Raw genomic sequence first — 20,032 nt, 5'->3', positions numbered from 1 at the left:
AGGTTAAATATTTCACCCAGCCAGTGGCTGAGCTGCACTTATTTTCTTCAGATTTAATCTCCTTAATAACTTCTTGGTACAAGTTGGATAAAAACCCCCATTTCTGCTCTTATTTACAACAGCAGGTTTGAACTCTGCAAAGCAACATGCCATTGCGATGATTTGGGGCAAATTGTCCATAGTACTGCAGCTGTATATTTAGTTAAAGTTTCATTATCAAAAAAAATTGCACATCTAAAACCTTACGTGCGTGAACTGCTCCTCTACAGCACAGGTGTCAAACATAAGGCCCGTGGGCCAAAAGCTGCCCGCCAGAGGGTCTGACCTGGCCCGCAGCATGAATTTTCAAAGTGCGAAAATTACACAGAAGACCGCAGTTTTTAAATGAAAATAACTGTTAGCCCTAATATGTCCACTGTTTTAGTGAGATAAGTTGACAGAAAACCACAGTGAGACCCAGGACCAAACAGCAGACATCAATGTGCCCAGATTACACTTATTTATCTTAGGAAAGATAGTTTATTAAATGAAAACATTCTCCTAATTTACTTGTTCTTCTTTGCACTAAAACAAATGGGAAATATCTGCAGTTCAATCAATCAATCAATATTTATTTGTATACCCTGCTTTCCAGGGTAAAAACAAGAACAAAAGCAATATTACTAAAACATAATTAAGACACAGCTGCACCGCAAAAAGGTGCACAAAGTGCATTCAAAATGTAAAAACAAGAATAAAAGCAATACTACTAGTAAAACAAAATTAAAACACAACTGTAACATAAAGGAGCAACAGTCCCAGTTAGTGGCTACGTGTGAAATGCCAGCCTGAATAAATGTGTTTTTAACTCTGACCTAAAAGTTGTGAGCTCGGTGGTAGATTGAATATGAGCTGGGAGAGCGTTCCACAGTTTAGGGCCTAAGACAGCCCCCCCAAAGCCTTGTACTTGGACCTAGGGATGACCAAGGTGGTGTGATCTGCGGAGCGCAGATTCCTAACTGGGTTGTACAGGGTTACAAGTTCACTAAGGTAGGCCGGGGCCAAGCCATGAATGGCCTTAAACACAAATAAAAGGACTTTAAAGTCCACTCTGTACCGCACCGTTAGTCACGCTTGAGATCAAACTGGGCTGTATGTGGAGCTAAAATGAGTTTGACACCCCTGCTCTACAGGTTCCCAAACTCACCATATAAACTAGAAACGGACATCAGGGTGAACACAAGGCTGTTTTATCCAGTTTTAATTACATCTAACTTCTGTTGGCGATATAGCCCTTAAGTGCTTTTGTTCCTACAGGTTAAATGACTATATGCTGTTCTTTTGTTGTTCTTCTTTTGCTTTTGTGTATTATTTAATCCGATTTCCACTGTATAAAAGGTAAAATTTCATGGAGAAATACACTGGAGTCATAGAACAGCTGTCATTATTTATACAGGAAAAACCACTCAGCAGGTAACACAGGCCTTCATCAGGAAAGAAGGCCATTAGAGTGACATCAATTACTTTAGTACTAGTAATGAAGATTAACTTGGTTGTTATTACCGTGTACTTGGGGGAACAGAGTACACAGACAATTACTGGGGTAAATTACTGCGCCACCGCTGAACTGGAAATATATCAAATGTCTTCTGCTTCACGGTGAGTTTGTATCCTTTGGTTGACTGACGACATAGCACACCTCTTGCCACTTTCTAGCTGTGCTGTCACACAAGGCTAACCTCTTTGTAAGCCCTTCAAAATCTACACTTGTCGTCCTAAAGCTCTTCTCTAGTGGACGGCATTCACGCCTCTTCACTTGCAAGAGTCGCGACAACGGCAGTGCGTGCTTTCTTACGTTGATGCCCACCTTACATCAAACACGCTCTAAATTTTGTGTTTAGGAATAGTGACGGATATAAGCTTCTCTCCTACACAGGTGAACTTCAGCTTTGGTTACATATATGAATAATTAATTTCTCTGCCCACTTCCTGATGACAGAATCGCAGGTTACTTCCCCTTCTTATTTTGAAATATTTAGTATGTGCTTGTTTTTGTTGGAACTTTTCCCTCAGTCACTCAAACAAGCCTCCATTGTTTTCCCTCAGAGGCAAAGCTACGGCTCAGACCTGCTCGTCCTCTTCACCTACTCAGTTCATCTTGCCCACTAGCAACGGTGCATTAAGCACGAAGCAAGTCGGGCAGTGGAGTGATAATCCTCTTAAGTGACTCGCTGCTCATTTGTCAGAGTCCAAATAAAGCACAACCTTATGGGATTTAGTGGGGAAGCACCCGTTCACTCCCTGACCTCCGGCTGTGACTGAAAAGGTCTGGGGCGAGAAGGGACACAGGCACTAGATGAGGTGGGGCTAAGGGTCTGGAAATGAAAGGGGAGCGGGATTTGGCTCAGCGTCACCGCTACTCCTCTTGAAATAGTCGCTTGTTGATATTGACAAACGATTGATTTCCTGTCACGACTACTTTTTTTAAAAAAATCAATCTTAAAACTTGGTTTACATGTAAAATATAAATAAACTTCTGTCTTTGGCAACCAACAAACTAGCATTAATATCCTCTAAAACCATAATCTGTTAAGGCATAGGACACTACTCACTCTCACTCTCACATTGTGCCAAAACATCTTTTCAGGTTGTTGTTTTTTTTTTGGGCACTGAAAGAATATTAAAAGATTATAATGATTTGATGGCAGGGTCCAAACACAAACTGTGTATTAGCCAAATATGACTTGTTTTGGGAAAGAGCTGGATTTTCTATTTTAGAATAAAACTGACAACTTTGATTATATCCACAAGCTCATGAATAGATTACACTATGCATCCACTTATTTATTACAATAATTCTGGACCTGAATTTAGTTTGCACTAACAATAAAGCTGAATCAAATCACTTAAATCCATTGTAATTTTTTTATTTACATCACTGTTTCACTTCCCCTACAGTGTTGTCAACTCCCAAACTAAGAATGGTGCCACACCGCTCTACCTGGCCTGCCAGGAGGGTCATTTGGAGGTCGTCCAATACCTGGTCAAGGACTGCGGAGCGGATTCCAGCATGAGAGCCAATGACGGGATGACGCCTCTGCACGCTGCTGCTCAGATGGGCCACAACACTGTCATCGTCTGGCTGGTATGTTAGAGTGTTAGGACAGTGTGCTCCTGGGATCCACATGCTGTACTTAATGCAAACTTTAAATTAAAACCGATCAGCTGCACCACAGTTGTCTATATTTAAATAAATGAACGCTGTATCGTTTGTTTAAATGTTTACAGATTAAGACTCTAATCATTCTAGTCCTAGTTTAATATGCTATTCAAAGTGTCTCGTCAAAACATAAAAGAACTCTTGACGACAAAATAAAATTTTTAAATTTAAATATTTAAAAACGAACTTGCTTAAAAAAAATGTGTCTCCAAACGCAGCTGAATTATTTCTGTAACTCGCCCCCTTTTTCCTCCCTCCTGTAGATGAGTTTCACTGAGATCAGCCTGACGGACAAGGACAGTGACGGAGCCACGGCCATGCACTTTGCAGCCAGTCGTGGCCACGCAAAGGTGCTCAGCTGGCTGCTGCTGCACGGTGGAGAGATAGTCACTGACAACTGGGGAGGGACGCCCCTCCACGACGCTGCAGAGAACGGTGAACTGGAGGTATGGCGTGTCTTATGTTTACTCGTGTGGTGCTCGCGCTCAGACTTGGACAGAATACGGGTGAACCATGCTTCTTCCTGAGTGGATATCAGCAGCTAATCAATAATATTGTAGACGTTTAATGAAGTGGCATGTTAATATTAGTATGTCAAGGGTTTCTATGAAGAGATCCGAGTTCTTATCAGAGGTGTGGGTTATTTTTTTTTTTATTTTAATGCAAAGGTTGTCAATAATGGAGAAAGCCACAGGCTGAAAACAATACAATACAATATTCAAATATGTAATGTAAGTGCATTGTTATACTTGGTTCTCAACTACCCGTATGGGGTTTTACAACCATCTGTTTTGAATGAATGTCCTCCAGCTTATGTACGTCAACCTGCTATTTTGAATAATAATTTTGCCGTATCCAGTTCTGGTCAGATAGCTGTTTCAGTGCAGGCTAGAATTATCAAACTGTGTTTTATACCTGATTATGTAAGACTGAACTGGAGGTCTAGACGACTTTTTTTTTTTTTTGTAAGAAGCTGAATGAAACACAAGTCAATATGGTAGAACAAAGCTTCTCACTCTGAGAGCTTACGCTTGGCACTTGGCAGGAAGTCTCTTAAATTTCTTTCCAAGTTCATTTTGATTGGAAAACAGAAATGCTTTGTGCAAGGGGGTGAATGTTTTCCTTTTCACGTAGAAAAAAAGGGAGGCAAATGGAAGCTTATCATCACTACGCTGGTATTTTGCTTAATAGAAGGATATTTAACTTCCTGTTACGGTGATTTATGAGGAAGCATGTTTCCAAAATTTTACATCATCACAAAGACAGAGTGATAACTAATTCAGATATTATTATGGATGATTTTATATTTCCAAGTGTAGTATGATAACCATGTTCTGCTCAAATACAGTCCATATAATTTATACGAACACTATAGTCCACATTTAAATCAAGCAGTTATTCGGTTTTCATCTGCAAAGTCTCCTTCTTATCTGACGCTCGTCTGTCTCCGCTCTCCAGTGTTGTCAGATCCTCGTGGTCAACGGGGTGGACCTGGGCATAAGGGACCAGGACGGCTTCACGGCAGCAGACCTGGCGGAGTACAACGGCCACTCTCAGTGTGCCAAGTATCTGCACACTGTGGAGAACATGGTAAAAGCTGTGCTCAACCTGTCTTCCTGCCACTCATGCTGACCTCTGACCTCCCTGTGAACAGAGCCAAACCGTGAAAGGGATATAAGAGTGAGGCCCAAATCAAACTTTGAACTCACTCTGCAGAAATAGGAGTACTATGATTTTAGTTCATCCACCCATCTATTATCTATTATCTATAACTGCTTATCCTGTGAGGGTTAACTCAGCTGTTGTTGGGCAAGAGGTGTGGTATTATGGTGAATTATGTGCTTATGTACATTAGGACAGTGATTCCCATCAAAACAATGCAAGGTGTCCCGAGATGAATAAATGTCCTTTAAACATTTACTAGATAAGTAGTTGCACTGACACACAAAAAGATTTGCCTCATCACAAGCCAAGAGGACTAAGAACCACAGCTTAGGTGCTTCAATATCTGTAACATTTGAATGATTACATAATACACAAGACACTTGTTAGGTTCTCTGTTTTTTTGCTCTGTCAGACACTAATTGGTCCAGTGGGAGCTTCACTCTTCCCCATCAAAACAAGAAAACATGCAGTATTTTTTTTTTTTCAGGACAAAGAACCTTTGTGAGCGATGGCATGTCAACTGTGGCCTTATTTGTTGTGTCAGTACCGAACAAATTATCAACCTCTACTTCATTGGTATCTGCATTTAATTACGCATTTAATTATTAGTTATTGTGTCCGCTACAGTGACGATACGTTCTATAATGAAATTCTAGTCTGAACTGGGCATAATGTTAGTCAAAAATGTGATTTATTTCTTGGAATAATACTTTGTAATTCAAATTGTCACCTAGCTCGTCCCACAGAACCAAAACACAACACAGATAAACACATACTGTGCACAATGCAATAACAAATGGCTCTCAATTTAGCTAAATACCAGACCTACTAACACTTAACACACAGTACAATGGCCTCAACCCATTGAAATCCCTGAGTGGCATGAGGAATAATAACCTCCTTCACACCGAACGCGTGGGAAACATATTTCCCCCCCCTCTTGTACTCCTTCCCATGAGGGACATTTAGCCAATTGAGTTCTGTGCTTTGGGAAAAGCTCAAGGCTCCCGAGCCGTTTTGACCATCTGTGAGATGTTTCATTAGTGTGCAGTAATTAAACTCATAATACTGTTCTCCTCGTGTAAGTCAGTAGGGACTGACAAGTAGAGGGATTTATGAACTGATGAATGAACCTGGAGGTAATTCACACTAATAAGAACTCATGCCCCTGTCTTGTATAATGACACTGGAACATTAAATGAACCAGATATATTTTAACAAGATAGGGCAACAGAAATTATACAGATCAGCCACAACATTAAAACCACGGACAGGAAAAGTTAATAACATTGACCATCTTGTGACAATTCAATGTTCTGCTGGGAAACTTTTGGGCCTGGCATTCATTCATGTGGATGTTACTTAGACAAGTACCACCCACCTAGACCAGACCAGGCACCCGCACCCCATAGCAATGACACTCCTTGATGGCAGCAGACATCCCCAGCAGGATGCAGCCTGACACAGGCACACACACAACAGTTTAGGAACAACTCAAAAAACATGAAAAACATTACAAGTTCACTAGATCCCAAACTGATCAAGTATCTGGTGGATGATCCACAGAGGTCCCTCCTCTTAACCCGTAGGACCCAAAGGCCCCCACTAACAACATTCTGTTGCCAAACACTACAGGACACCCTCAGAAGACCCATGTCCATTCTCTGATGAGTCAAAAGAGTTCTGGAGGTACAAGGGAGACCTACACAGTATTAGGAAGGTGGTCGTAATGTAATGCCTGGTCGGTGTTTATCCGCACATTCGAGAGCTCGTATTCATTATCTGTACTCTCTGACAGAGTGTGGAGCACCGCGTTTTGTCCCGGGACCCCTCGACAGACCTCGAGTTCAAACAGCCAGACTCGGGCCTCTCGTCCCCAAACACCACCATGCCCCCCGCCAGCCAGACGCCACACTTCGACATCGGTTCACCGTCCAGCTCCCTGTCCAACTACAACTCGGCCAACTCGAGCCAGTCCAGCACTGGCGAGAAGAGAAGCAGCTTAACAACGTCACGAGGTCCGCCTGCACAACTCAACGCAGTCGCACACGCAGGTTGGCAACTCTTCACTAGAAACATGCTTGATACAATACATCCTGCACGATGGATGGTCCTGTTCAGTTTCTAATTTGAAATGTAAAAGGCCCAGTTAAATATGAAATGATGATCATATAATCAAAATCTCAAATTAAATTAGATTTGCTGTCATTTCATCATAAATACTGGGTCTTTCATGGCAAATATTACATGTCAGCAATGCTCAACTATTTATTGAGGTGGAGCCAACAAGTTGCAGCAGTTTTGCTTGCTTTTGTTTTATGCTGTATGTGCATGATATACTGGTGCTGCACCCTAGTGGTCTGTATGCAGACACTGTGTTTTTGATGGAGCAGTAGCAGTATCTTTAAAGTGACAGACATGTTTCTCATTCGCATTGAATGCAAAGATTTTGTAAAAGTTTAAACTTCTTTTATTTATCTATTAAAACCAGCAGACGATAATGTCCTGGTTCCTGTCATACTGTTCTTTCTTTATGTACTTTTCACAGGTGCATCAGAGTCAGGCATTTCAGACATGCAGGCGTACATGGACATGTTAAACCCAGACATCAGCTCTGACACATCGAAGAAGAATGAGCCGCCGCCCGATGCCGCCTCTAATCCTCCGCCTCCACCAACCTATCCACCGCCACCTCCCCCGCAGTGTCCGCCGCTTCCCCCGCCCCCGAGCTTCCCGGCACCACAGCCGCCTCAAGAGCCATTGTCAGCTGAGTTCCTTAAGGTGAAAAGCAACTTGCGGCACGTGGAGAGCAGCGCCGGCAAAAACGAGGTATGAACAAGCTCAAAATTGAAGCTATATTTCCTCGTCTTTAGGGAAATGTCTGAACATTTCCATTTTGTTTGCCTAAAGGGGATCACTAGTAACAGGAAGTAGCACCTCACACTCAAAAAGTGAAACTTCATTTCCTCATTTAGAGCGATAAAGGAAAAGAGCATCCTCTCGTCTATGCTTTCGTCATTTCATTAAAATTTCGGACACCTCCAGTTTTGTGAAAACAGAGCTTCTCAATGTAGATGTTTTGTTGAGCCAGTACTGATGTGTACAAAAAAAGAAAAACAGGGTGTCTGGGATAAATTGGCCATTAGCTGCTGTTTCCCCTTGAGTCTAATCAGTTGGGCTACAGCTCTTCTGTAACTATGTGCCTTGTCTGGCTGCCCACAATGATGTTATTGTGTTGGCAAGGCTAACAAGGCCAAAGAAGACACTCATTACCCCGGTGGACCTCTGGGTTGACACACAATGGCCGGTGTGATGGGTCTGATCTTAATTCCAGTAATTAATCTGGCCACAGATCACTCAAAAGTGTTTAAAGGAGAAGCAATTAAAACTGGCATCAACAGTGGTGTCAGGGCTGCTTATGGTGCTCTAGTACTAAAAGGAAGGACTAAAACTGGTTGGGAAGTTGCAAATCTAATTGAAATGCAAATTAGTTGCCCTGGTAATATTGTAATTACAACAGAGATAACCAGTCTGAGGGATCACATTCGGCTCATGAAAAATGCATTTTGTGATTGCCGTGTCGTCCAGTGTGAGAAAAGCAACAGTTTATTCAGCTTCAACAAAATAATACCCACATGAGAGACATGTGTATTTTTTCCTTCTCATGTAAAAAGATGGTTTTACCATCAACTTGCACACACCTGAATCAGGCTAATTAAAGCTTGTCGTGCAACACGTTGTATTTTCATCCAGAAGCAGAAATACAGGAAAAAGCTAGGAGAGCGTCAGCATTAGCTCTGCAGGAAAAACAACAACTGTTCAGAGGCTCCATCTATAGACCTGCTATGCAAAGTCAGCTGGCGTTTGCTGCGGTAAAGCCCACAGTTAGTGAAAGTGTCCTTTCGCCATAGACCGTCTCCATGGTGAGCTGTTTGTGTGCGTTTCAGCGTGCACGCATGCTCACATCGCATATGGGGGGGGGGAGTTTTTAATTAGTGCCGCCCCCTCTCCTCTTTGTACCCAGGTGACCAGCCCGGGGCGCGCCCTCATTAACTATTGAACAAGAGCCTGCACTCAGAACACATGCACACACACATATACGTGCACAAGAACACACACAAATAAGATCACTATGTACTATATACATTGGGAAAAACAATCTACCTTTGGGGCCATAGTTACAGGGAGCAGTAACTCTATCCAGAGACGGCTAATCAGATGGACCTTATCTCACCACTGAAACACTTTGATTATTATTTAATTTTCTTTCTGATTTACTAAAAGGAAACTTGTTGAATGCAAGTCTGAAGTGAAGACAGTTCGTATTGTCCTGTAGTGTTGTATCACAGTTAAGGCTTTCTCCGATGCTGCTGCAGCTGCTTCTCTCGGCTCATTTGTCTGCATTTGCTTTAACTTAAATCAAATGTTTTACGGAGAGCATCAAAACAACAATCACGTTGCCTCTCACATTTTTACTTATCTGACTGTAGTCTTTCCAGAAAACGTCCATATCTCACTTGCAATTACTATTTCCGGTGCTAGTTTGGGGCATGGAAGGCAAGAATATTGTAATAATCCCACAGCGTGGGAGATTTGCATGTGACCGACCATGGTCAGGACAAGGGTGTTTTGCATAAGAGGAACAGGGCAGGGGTTGGGAGTGGTTGGTTTGTGGGTTGGTGGTGACATCATCACCACTGCTGCGGCTGGCCCAATAGGTTATTGATGAGGCCTGAGGGTAAAGTGAGAGGGCAGGTAGAGTGACAGGCGTAGCACTAAGCAGAGAGCAGGTGAAGCTCTGGATCTGGTGACAGCTTCTCTCTGTGCTCCACGGGGCTTTGTGGATGATTCTCTGTCCGGACTAAAGGAGAGCTGTAAGAGAGGATCTAAACACTAAGGTAAGACGTTAATAAGAAAGCTCGACTTTTACCAGTGGCGATGTTATGTAGACGTTTGAGCTGCAGATACGGCAAATATATTACGGGTTTTTGTTTGATAATGTCCTGGATCAGGAGCTATTTGATCTGTTAAATGTTTGTCTGATCATTGCGTTACATATAAAGTCTGCTTTGCCTTTCTGTTTTAAAAGGTTGTTATAGTACAAGAAAGCGTGTAGATCTTACTTTTATATAACACACTTTAACATGACTCGGAGTCGGCATTTGCATTGTATAATCTGAGGCCTTTTTTAAAAGACTGCGTGCAAATGTGCTGTATAATAGGAAGGAACGCTGTGCGGGACGAAATGTTGCCAAAATCCTTTGTTCAATTGCTATTGTTGACCCACTTCCCCGGAGAATGACAAACCATCTGTAGCGCTCCGCTGCTCACATTACCTACATCCTACCTGATGAATGCTCGGGGACCATTTCTTTGACAGCTGACTTCAAGTCAACAAAACGAAACAGGTTTATGAGAAGTCAGAACACGACACCGCATCGAAGGAGAGGTCAAGGGTCAGCTGTCATTCGTTTCTGAACGTCAGACGCACATTTGACAAAGGACTTTGTCTGGATTTTGCGAGAAGTCAAGCCATCTGCAAACATAGATACGCAAATGAACATGAATCTGAAGCTGCGCCCTGCATTTGAAAGGCAAAGTAACTGTACATATTGCTTTGGTGATTAATGCTCGCTTGCAGCTGACAGATTTGTTGGTTTGTTTTTTAAAAATATAAGATCAAAAGGTTTTTTTTTCCTCCTGCACAGATGTAGTTTGCTGTGCACTTTTGGAAAAAAAGAAAATTAGTATTTTACATACTATTTAGAAATTGGAAAGTTTTAATGCAGCTATAATGCAGATTTTTGTTTTTGTTGCAGTTTTTAAAATGTCATACCAATATGCAAATAGAATTTTTTTTGCATTATGAAAATGCATCCAGACAATATTAGTCATAACGAGCAAACACAATGTGCAAATCCACAGCTGAAATATGTACCCCCTAACCTACACATATCCTTTTACATTGGTATACTGTATATGGTGAAAACTCTTTAGCATTTAGAGCCTATAGAGCTCCAGTTGACGTCAGAGCAGAAAGGGAGAGTGCTTCACTAAAAGGGCCAAGTTAGTGACCTCTGACCCTGCTCTGACAGACGGGTCTCCCTTGCACCGGAGTCTTGCACCGGAGTAAAAACTGCATGTGAACCCTAATGTCCAGACTTGATGTGAAACGTATATGCTGCTGTTTTACGTCAGCTAAATTAAAGCTTTGTTCTGTTATTTAAATAAAGTGGCTCTGGTCACACGAGAGAGCTAATCTGGTAATGACGGCTTACTAGCGTTTTCTTTTCCCATATCCATATTTTGCATATGTCGGTCACTCCAAACGCACTGTCACACCATATCAACACCATATCAACACCCAGTCCACCCATTTCTTTGGCTCATTTTGCATGCATTGCAAAAAATACAGTTTTACAATCAACGACAGTCCAGAGCTATTTGAAGCAACTTAAATCTCCTTCTCCCATTTTTAAAAATCCGTTAAGCAGCTGACTCCGGGAGAAGAGCACGAGAAATTGCGGCGTGTGGATTCAAACCGAAGGTCGAGGAGCTTCAGCAAGCAGCCCAGCACTGGGGACTACTACAAGACCCTGGGCAGCGACACGGCCGAGCCCCGTGGGAGCAAAAGCATGGCGCCCAACGAGGAGGTGAGTCTATCTACCTCTATATAAAAAAGTTCCTGAAACTGTAAAATAATATGTGCAAGAAGCTGAATATGACAGAGTATTTCTACTACTCACATTGATAGCTGTTAAAACAGAGGCACGGTTTCATAGATTAAATAGTTCATGACAATATAACTTGCCTTCCCACCTAGTGGAATGTGTATCTCTCACACACACACACACACACACACACATCTGACATCCCCTGATGTCAAAACTAAAAATATGCATGCAATAAGACGTGCAAACTAATCTGCACTTCATCTTTAAACTTTGTTTGTGTTTTCCGCTGCAAAATTTCAAGATCAGTTCGATATATATCACTATCTTAAGCATGCTCTGCAAAAATAAAACTGGAAAATAGAAGACAGACCGCAACATAAAGGTATAAGGTTAGCGAAGGGTAAACGTACTCTGACCTAGTCCTAGTGTCCGCATCAGCGAAGGCATCGCAGCTCCTTATAAGGGCCTCTTAAAGGTGAGGTTTAGCTAGACAATGGTGCGTTGGCATTGTGTTACAACAGTGGCTGCACTATTTGCCTGAGCTTTGCCAGCGAGCAGGTTACATAATGTCCTGTCCTCTTGAGATTGTGTTTGCCTCCTGATGCAAACTGCCCCCGTCGTTTTCCTTGCCTCCCGAGTCTCCACCTCGCTGTGTAAACTGTCCGAGAGGCCGCGGCAGTGGAACAAAACGGACATTCCCTGGCGGCAGACGTAGCAGGAAGTGGCCAATGAATAGACGTGAAAAGGAAACTATTTATTTGCTTTCTTTATTAACTTGTGATACCCTCATATCATTTTACTTTTAGCATTCCTGAGGAAATAAAGATTTGAGGAAGTAAAAAAAATGTGTTTAGTTTAACAAGTTTAACAAACATAGAAACGGCATGTTAAATATAAATAGTATAAAAAGTGACATATATACTATTATATATATATATATATATATATATTTTCTTTACGATAACTTGTGATTACCTATAATTACTTCGACTGAAATATGACCATTAAAGCTGTCCCATAAGATGAGATATAGACTGTTATTTTTCTGTGTCCTAGCATTGGTGGTTGTTTATTTAATGTGCAACTCCACAGAATTTGCACAGGAAAACATATCCTAGATGACAGATTACGAATGAAAACGGCCTTTGTACGTGCTCCAAAAACTCCAGTTACTCCATGTGTTCCCCAAGATTACTGGTTAATCTGTCTGTTTGCAGCCACATACCTCCACAGGCAGCTGAATGGAGGGAGTCCGTTAGACTCTCATCAATGTCCCTGGAGAGCTGTTCTTATAATCTCATGGGTATCAGGAGTGGGGGTGTTTTGGGTGACACGGGGTATAATCCACATTGAGCCAATTAAGGCCTCAGTGGGGCCCCTCCTGGTCTCAGAGGAGCCCTAGCAGATGGACTGACTAATCAACAGAAGCGGCACGTGCTGCCAAGACCCATCTGGACACAGTCCCCCCCCCTCCCAACTCTCTGGGGGGTTTGAAAAGTAAAGTGGGCAACAATGACGAGCACGCGTCAGAAGAATAAAGAGAGGGGTGGGGTCGAGTTAAATGTCACGGTCCATTAATTTGCCTCCAGCAGAGTTATGGCACGCTTTCAGAGTGTGTCGGACGCGTGCATGCATGGGGGGGTTTGGGGGGGTTAAAGCACTATCACTTGCAGTGACAGATGGTTGTTGCCACCGTTTCCCCCTTAGACTTTCCCCCTTGAGATTAGGTCATATTAGCTCTGTTATTAGCAGAGGGCTATTGTGTCTTTATGAGTCGATTAAAGGCAGCCGGAAGCAGAGGGAGGACATATCTAGTTGGGACGCATACATCTGTCCCTGTCAACAGCTTCTGTGTGAGAATTTAACGCTCGCTAAGCCCAGCAGGGAGTTTGAATGTGCCATTTGAAAGCCAAGCAAGCAAGTATAAGAAATTCACCGTCACCGTTCAGGGTTAAACTGATCATAACAAATTAATAAATTAATTAAAGAAAGTTCTCACAAGCTACAAAGGATATTTTAAAGATAAGTAAATATTTTACAGTGGACAATGGGTCACCACTCCCATCCTAACAGCGTAATACAACCAAATACTTTCTAGGACAAAGCCTAACCCTAACCCCTGCAACGAGTTAACCGGTTTAAAATGTGACCGACTCTTCCAGGGCTCCGTGTTATTGGAGGAGCCTACCGACAGTCCTGCGCACAGCTCCGAAAACGGCACCGCAGAGGAATCAGTCCCGCCCCCGCCCCCTCCTCCTCCCCCCCCACCTCTCCCCCAAAGCAATCCGATGCCAACACCACCTCCGCCTCCTCCGCTGCCATCAGAGGCGCAAACCACCCAGAATTATGCCAGCAGCGCCTCCACCAATCAGCGACGTCCGTCCTCCTCGTCAGGAAGTGAGTGCCCCTGAGCTTTTCATGTTCTTGTTCCTCTTCATTTCCTACTTTTTTGCTGACACTGGACATCTGTTGCTTGTATACATCATTAATAAAGTATTGCTAGAAAGCAGAGTATGTGGTAGTAAACGCACTGGGTAAAGATGAGTTGATTCTGACCCTTGCATTCTAAGTAACAGATTATAAATTAATGACGGAGGGCTACCATTACCCTGAAAACTGGTTTAGTGTTCGGCCATTTCCTTAAGTGGCCCGCCGCCCTGGATGATTCAGTGTGACCGGCGCGCACGCTGCTCTAGTTGCAGGCAAATGTTGTGTAACCTTGCTTGTTTTTAGGAGGTAAAAATTATCTATGCAAGGTTCCTGTAAGTCATGAAAAAACTCATTGTGAAATCAGATGTGGCAGACCAATGCAATATTTTTCCTAAATACATATTATGTAACAGACGAAACAGCCTGACTGACTATTAACAGTTCTAATTATGAAACTGGTGAAGCCTTGTTGACTATGTGCTCCACAGCCTTAATGAAGAATTATAGTTATTGTGACAGTAATAAATATTATATTAATACGTCTTCAGTTCAAGTCTCCACTGCCCTTCTGCTAATATCACCCTATCATTCTGCTCTCCATTTTGCTTTAATACATTTCTGTTTACATGTTCCTTCTTTCACCTGCTCCCTCTCCACCTGTTTCTCTGTGGTGTGTTTGTTTTGTTTTTTTCCTCTCTTTTTTTTTTGTGCCTGCCGTGGTCTGTCCTCACTGCTGCTCTGTCAAGGCGGGGACAACTCTGTCTCTCTGGCAGAGGGAGGGGCACTTAAACATGTGAAGAGTAAGTACAGACCGCAAACCAGCCCTCTCAACTTAATCCCTTCATTTTAAAGGGCACACAGAAAGAGTTCGCACTTAATTAATTAAATAGGTCTCAAAATCAACATGTAAAAAAAAAGATTGCCATGCTCTGTTGTTGATTTATGTTTAAACAGCATGAGACTAAAATGGGGTGGTCAAAATAATATAAACTTGTGTCGGTACAGCACAATACAGTTGAACAGTGCTACAAACCACAGCGTCCAAAATGAAAACACAGCTGAATCAACAGCTCTCTCAGCTATTTGAAACGAATGTTGAATGCCATGACCTTCAAGCAGCTAAGATTCAGTGCTGAACTGTTATGTTAAAATATATTAATTTTCCTTTAGTGCATGTGAGACAAAGATTCAACCTGTGTCTCCAGCTGATCAATGCAATAAAACACTGTGGGGTCCTTTTCCAGAAACAAAAATGAGTTAGCCCTGAATAGTAAACCTTTTTTAAGTAGACTCATATTCACCGTGGCAATATAGACAAAACTAAAAAGCAAAGTCCAATTATAAAAGCTTTAAAAAAGTAAGAAGGAAAGAAAATATGGATTATATTATATGGATCTTTGGTGAGAAGCTTTTTATCATGGGTATAGCCTGTGAGGGAGCTGATTATCTCAAACAAAGGTTTAAGTGAATCCCCAATTAGACGATTATATAGCATAAGCTTTGTATCAGAGCTCGCAAACAGCTACCAGGGCAACATACATTGTGCTTTGTTCTAAAACAACCTGTAATAAACAGCAACATCAATTAAGCTGTAAACTGTTAATTACTCCATTTAGGCACCTTTTTACAATCCGTGCATTTTATCTCGACACTCTGGTCAGGTAAAACTACAACTGTCTCGTGTATTTATGCTCCTTCCGCTGTGCAATGGAGGGACAGCAATAAAATACTTAAAGCTAAAGAGTAGTGTGTGTGTGCTCACTAATGGCCGCAGCGTTAATCAGGTAATGAACAGGTTGTTTGGTGGCCGTAAAAATTAGCACATCTGACGGATCGCGATGAGTTTACAGCCGCAACGAAGCAGGTGGCTGATTTGAAATGACGCTACGACAATGTAGATTGTTAGTATAGTTTTCTAGTGATTACCAAAAGAAAAAAATATATATAAAGGAGCATGCTTTACTCGTTAAGTGCTAAAGAGGAGTGTGTGCTCAGTAATTATATAATTTTATTTGTTCTACAGGTTTATTCTGGTAATAAACAGGCCCGTAAAGAGGCTCTCATACGACCGGGTGGCTGACATGTTTAAAGTTCCCTAATGTGTTCTATTTATCAACAGGGTGTGAAGGATCCTACTTTTTATGTGTAGGACACGCGTGACGTTAACAGATGCCACAGTTTGACTGCTGCTCAAGTCGTAACCGAGATCTTAAAAAACCCTTTTGTGCTGTTTCGTATTATGAGAGGTCATTTGTCAAGTTGTCGAGTGCCACACCTCCACCCTCCTTTGCACTCGCTCTGGCGGACCTGCTGAACCCACACCCCTAGCCTAAACAAAAGCACACAGGCAGGCGCACAATCTTTGACTGAAAGAACACAAATACGAAGGTGCATTCAGAAAAGGAGCATCAGTCACATTGTTGTTATTTTGTGGTTGTGGATCATCAACTTTTCCTTGAGTTTAATAATGAGGACATGTCCAGGAGAAATTTGCGAAGGTAGGCTTCATATATTCCCATAATTAAAGCCAATGCTTCCTTACTACTGATCTTATTTGAGGTTATTTGGTTTTAGTAGCACTCCTTGCACATGACAATGCAATAATCTTCCTAAAGTGGATTTTCATAAGCCGTCACACGTTGTCATAAGGGTGTCAGAGTTCGGTGTATCTTTTCCATCCACAGGCTTTTTACTGGCTACAGTTTCAGTGTATCCAAGTGAACTGTGTCAGGCTTGATACAGTGAGGATAGGTCTGGTGGGGCGGACGGACAAGCTGAGGATTGAAGGGTGACAGTGTGTGCGGGCGCTCGCATGTGTGCGTTAATTCCCAGCCGGCTTGCCAGTGGCTCGCTGTCACTTCCAGTTACTGGTGATTCCTTTAGATTTCCCCCAACTGTGATGATGGGTCTTTAATACAAAGCCGTTCTCTCCTCCCCGAGAGAGAGAGACAGAGACGGGGAGAGCAAGGGAGCGTGAGGAGGGGTGGCACGCTAGCGAGAGCCTTTGTGTCCAGCTAGACCATTGTGGTCGTCTCAACGGGGAACAGTTTTTACGAGAGGATTTTTTTTTTACCATTCAACAAGTAGAATTAGAAAACAATGAGGGACTGAGGATATTCTCTATATTGGAGGTTTACGTTCACTAAAACAGGTGAGGTAGCTACTAGCTCTTTCTTTAATTGAAATAAAAACTGTAACACTGTAGAGCTGTAAAGTGAGAATATGTAGCTGTTACCAACAGTTAGTAGTACCTGTGTTATCAGTGCTATATATCTGGATACTTTCTCATTGATAATGGAGCTTGAATGTGCATTGATTATTCATGAGTTAATGTTATCATATCGTTTGGGGTTTGCAGAAATTAGCAAGCGAAGTGAAAAAGTGCTCTCATGCACACTTACACGTCTTTGACTCAGCATTATTGACATTTTAAACTTATTTAATTTACTCCGTCGGTGATTAAAAGTTAGAACAAAGTGCCTTTTGTAATAGCATTAACAAATAGAGGTCACGGTCTTGAAGATTAGGGTCAATGGAAGCTGAATGTATACACTTTTTACGGTCAACCTACTTTTTTTAAACAGCTGAAAGTCCAGCACTGGCTTAGCTGTGTATGTTATGGTCAGGTGACACTCAAAGAGTTTTCTGTTGCCTCTTCTCTTTGTGCTTTTTTTTTATTATTATTATTAATTGCCCCCCCCTCCCCATCCAGCGCACTCCAGCTGTTGACTGATGCAACACTTACCTAATGAGAGACATGTCATAAGCAAACACGCAACCCCGAGAGGTATAGAGGAGAGCACCAACCGACACAAACAAATCTAAATAGAAACGCATCTAGCTCATCCACGAGAGATGCAGGCTCAGTAAACCATAATGACCTCCCATCATTGTCCAACACGCTCCGGGTCAGCATTGTTACCTGGCTGATTGGATGAAATATTTAACACCGAAACGCCACCCAACCCCGCTTCTCTTCGTCAGTGTATCTCTCTCACTCTCTCCGTTTCTGTCCTCCTCTGTTCCACCGTTCTACCTGGTTTCACTTGTCTGCTCTCTTCCTTTGTCCACAGGCACAAAATCTTTCAACATGATGTCCCCCACTGGTGACAACTCAGAGCTGCTGGCAGAGATCAAAGCAGGGAAGAGCCTCAAGCCCACACCTCAGACTAAAGGCTACACCACTGTCTTTTCCAGCAGCGGACCAACAGGAAACAATGTAGGTCCACGGCCTTCCTCCTCTACCAATTTATGTGATAGATGCAATTTATAATTCTGTCAAATCAACCGGATTACGGATAGACTTGATCCTACCTTTTAAGTCAAGTACTAGTAGATGCATGCACATGCAGGTATAATGAACAATTCAACATGACAAAATCACTCAAATTTAAATCATGCACATTATTGCATGTGTCAAAAAATATAAAAACTGGTCTCCAGTAATAAGTTTTTTAAAATCCCCATATATTTGTACTCCAGGAAAACACCACGTCTCCAGAGACCCAATCATCTACCCCACCAGCCAAACCATCGTCCCCTCCACCAACCAATACGTCTGTCACCCCTCCACCCACAACCCCGAGCCCCAGCCCCAGCCCTAGCCCCAGCCCAACGGGCTCCGGATCTGCCAGGACCATGTCAACCTCTGCAAGCTATGAGCAACTTCCCTCCAACTCGGTGGTCAACGGGAACGGCGGCGGCTCAGCAAGAGCAGAGTCAGGGCGGAAGACGAGCCTCACAGACGTGGAGGCTCTCGTGCCCACTCATGACGAACAGGGAAAAGCGATTCCTGAATGGAAGAGGCAGGTGATGGTGCGAAAGCTTCAGGTCAAGATGCAAGACGAGGAAGAGCACAAGCGCAAGGTAAGCGTGATGCTACAAGACTGTTGAACGTCAAAAAGTTTTGTTGACTCTTAGCTATCCCTATTTGTTACCCTGCAAATTTAAAAAGTCACAGAAAACATGAATATACTGGAAGTAGCTTCACTTTCACATCAGTAACGTGATAGGGATAGCTGCTGCTTGGATTTGAGTGTGGATTTTTGTGTTTTTTATCACCGACGCTGCGTGATGATTAATTTTGCATGGCATTTCTTTTGATCTTTCTTTTTGACTTTTTCTGTCACACAGTTGAGGGTGAAACAAACAAACAAACTACAAATTCAGAAGTGTAGCATCTAAGCTAATTGACACAATAGCTGAAAGACTGTCTGAATAATTATATAATGTATATAAGTTTAGAATAAATGCCATGACCACAGTTATTCCCAAGTGTTTCAATCAGCATTGGCTATTTTGCAAAAAATGCTTTTCTAAACTGGATTTAGTCACTTTAGAAACCAACAGCAACTACCTCTCAGTGTCACTCTTGATAAACAGGCACTCCAATGCGTGTTAATATTATGTTTATTTAGGTATCGATTAGTAATTCATACTGGAGCAATGTGAACACTTGTTAGTTTAGTGTAATATAAGAAGAGAAGCGAATTTGACTGATTAATAATTGATTGCAATCTTATACTCTTCAGTGACTCAACCAGTAGACACTTCCCTTTAATGTCCTTTATTGATGCTGACTTGCATTTTTATGTGTTGAGATGCAGTGGTATCATTAAAACATCTAAGCAGTTGATGCCTAAACGTATGAAACTAAGCTGAACATAAAAGTATTTTTATATTTCCACCTAGACACATGAAAATTATTAGTAATTAGTGCAATAAATCTACTTCGCTCTAAATGTAGGCACCCATGTGCTCACTGTCTTTTCGAGGTTATTTCTGTGCATGCATCTTTGTTAATAACAGACCTTTTGGAGTGTATTGAACTGAACACTTGGCTACAACGACCATCACAGCATTAACGCACTTGACCAACGGATTCACAGTGTGGGCTGGTGTTTGATGATGGAGTTTTTGCAGCTCCAAGTACTTACATGCCGATTCAGTGGTGTGATGCCCGGCCCATTCACACTACAGGTCAACCATTGATTAATTAATAACGACGAAACTTTAAAAAGCACAACAATACAACTACATTAGTGTAGCACTTTACGTTGCAAAA

At 42.2% G+C, this 20,032-nt stretch overlaps 1 protein-coding gene across 1 annotated transcript in view; it reads left to right on the top strand.

Moving 5' to 3' along the window:
* espn (espin) overlaps positions 1 to 20,032 on the top strand; it is a 43,737-nt gene that overhangs the window by 7,581 nt on the left and 16,124 nt on the right. Inside the window, exons 3-12 of the mRNA XM_084552653.1 lie at positions 2,938 to 3,124; positions 3,463 to 3,645; positions 4,658 to 4,789; positions 6,663 to 6,918; positions 7,413 to 7,693; positions 11,359 to 11,517; positions 13,701 to 13,935; positions 14,715 to 14,768; positions 18,042 to 18,187; positions 18,451 to 18,834. Of these exons, the coding sequence (XP_084408779.1) occupies positions 2,938 to 3,124; positions 3,463 to 3,645; positions 4,658 to 4,789; positions 6,663 to 6,918; positions 7,413 to 7,693; positions 11,359 to 11,517; positions 13,701 to 13,935; positions 14,715 to 14,768; positions 18,042 to 18,187; positions 18,451 to 18,834 (2,017 nt within the window). The remainder of the gene's footprint in view (positions 1 to 2,937; positions 3,125 to 3,462; positions 3,646 to 4,657; positions 4,790 to 6,662; positions 6,919 to 7,412; positions 7,694 to 11,358; positions 11,518 to 13,700; positions 13,936 to 14,714; positions 14,769 to 18,041; positions 18,188 to 18,450; positions 18,835 to 20,032) is intronic.

This window comes from Chelon labrosus (assembly GCF_963514085.1).
Source record: "Chelon labrosus genome assembly, chromosome: 10".
NCBI classification, from domain to species: domain Eukaryota; kingdom Metazoa; phylum Chordata; class Actinopteri; order Mugiliformes; family Mugilidae; genus Chelon; species Chelon labrosus.
The sequence above is the reverse complement of the archived record's forward strand: the minus strand, read 5'-3'. Positions and strand labels throughout refer to the sequence as shown.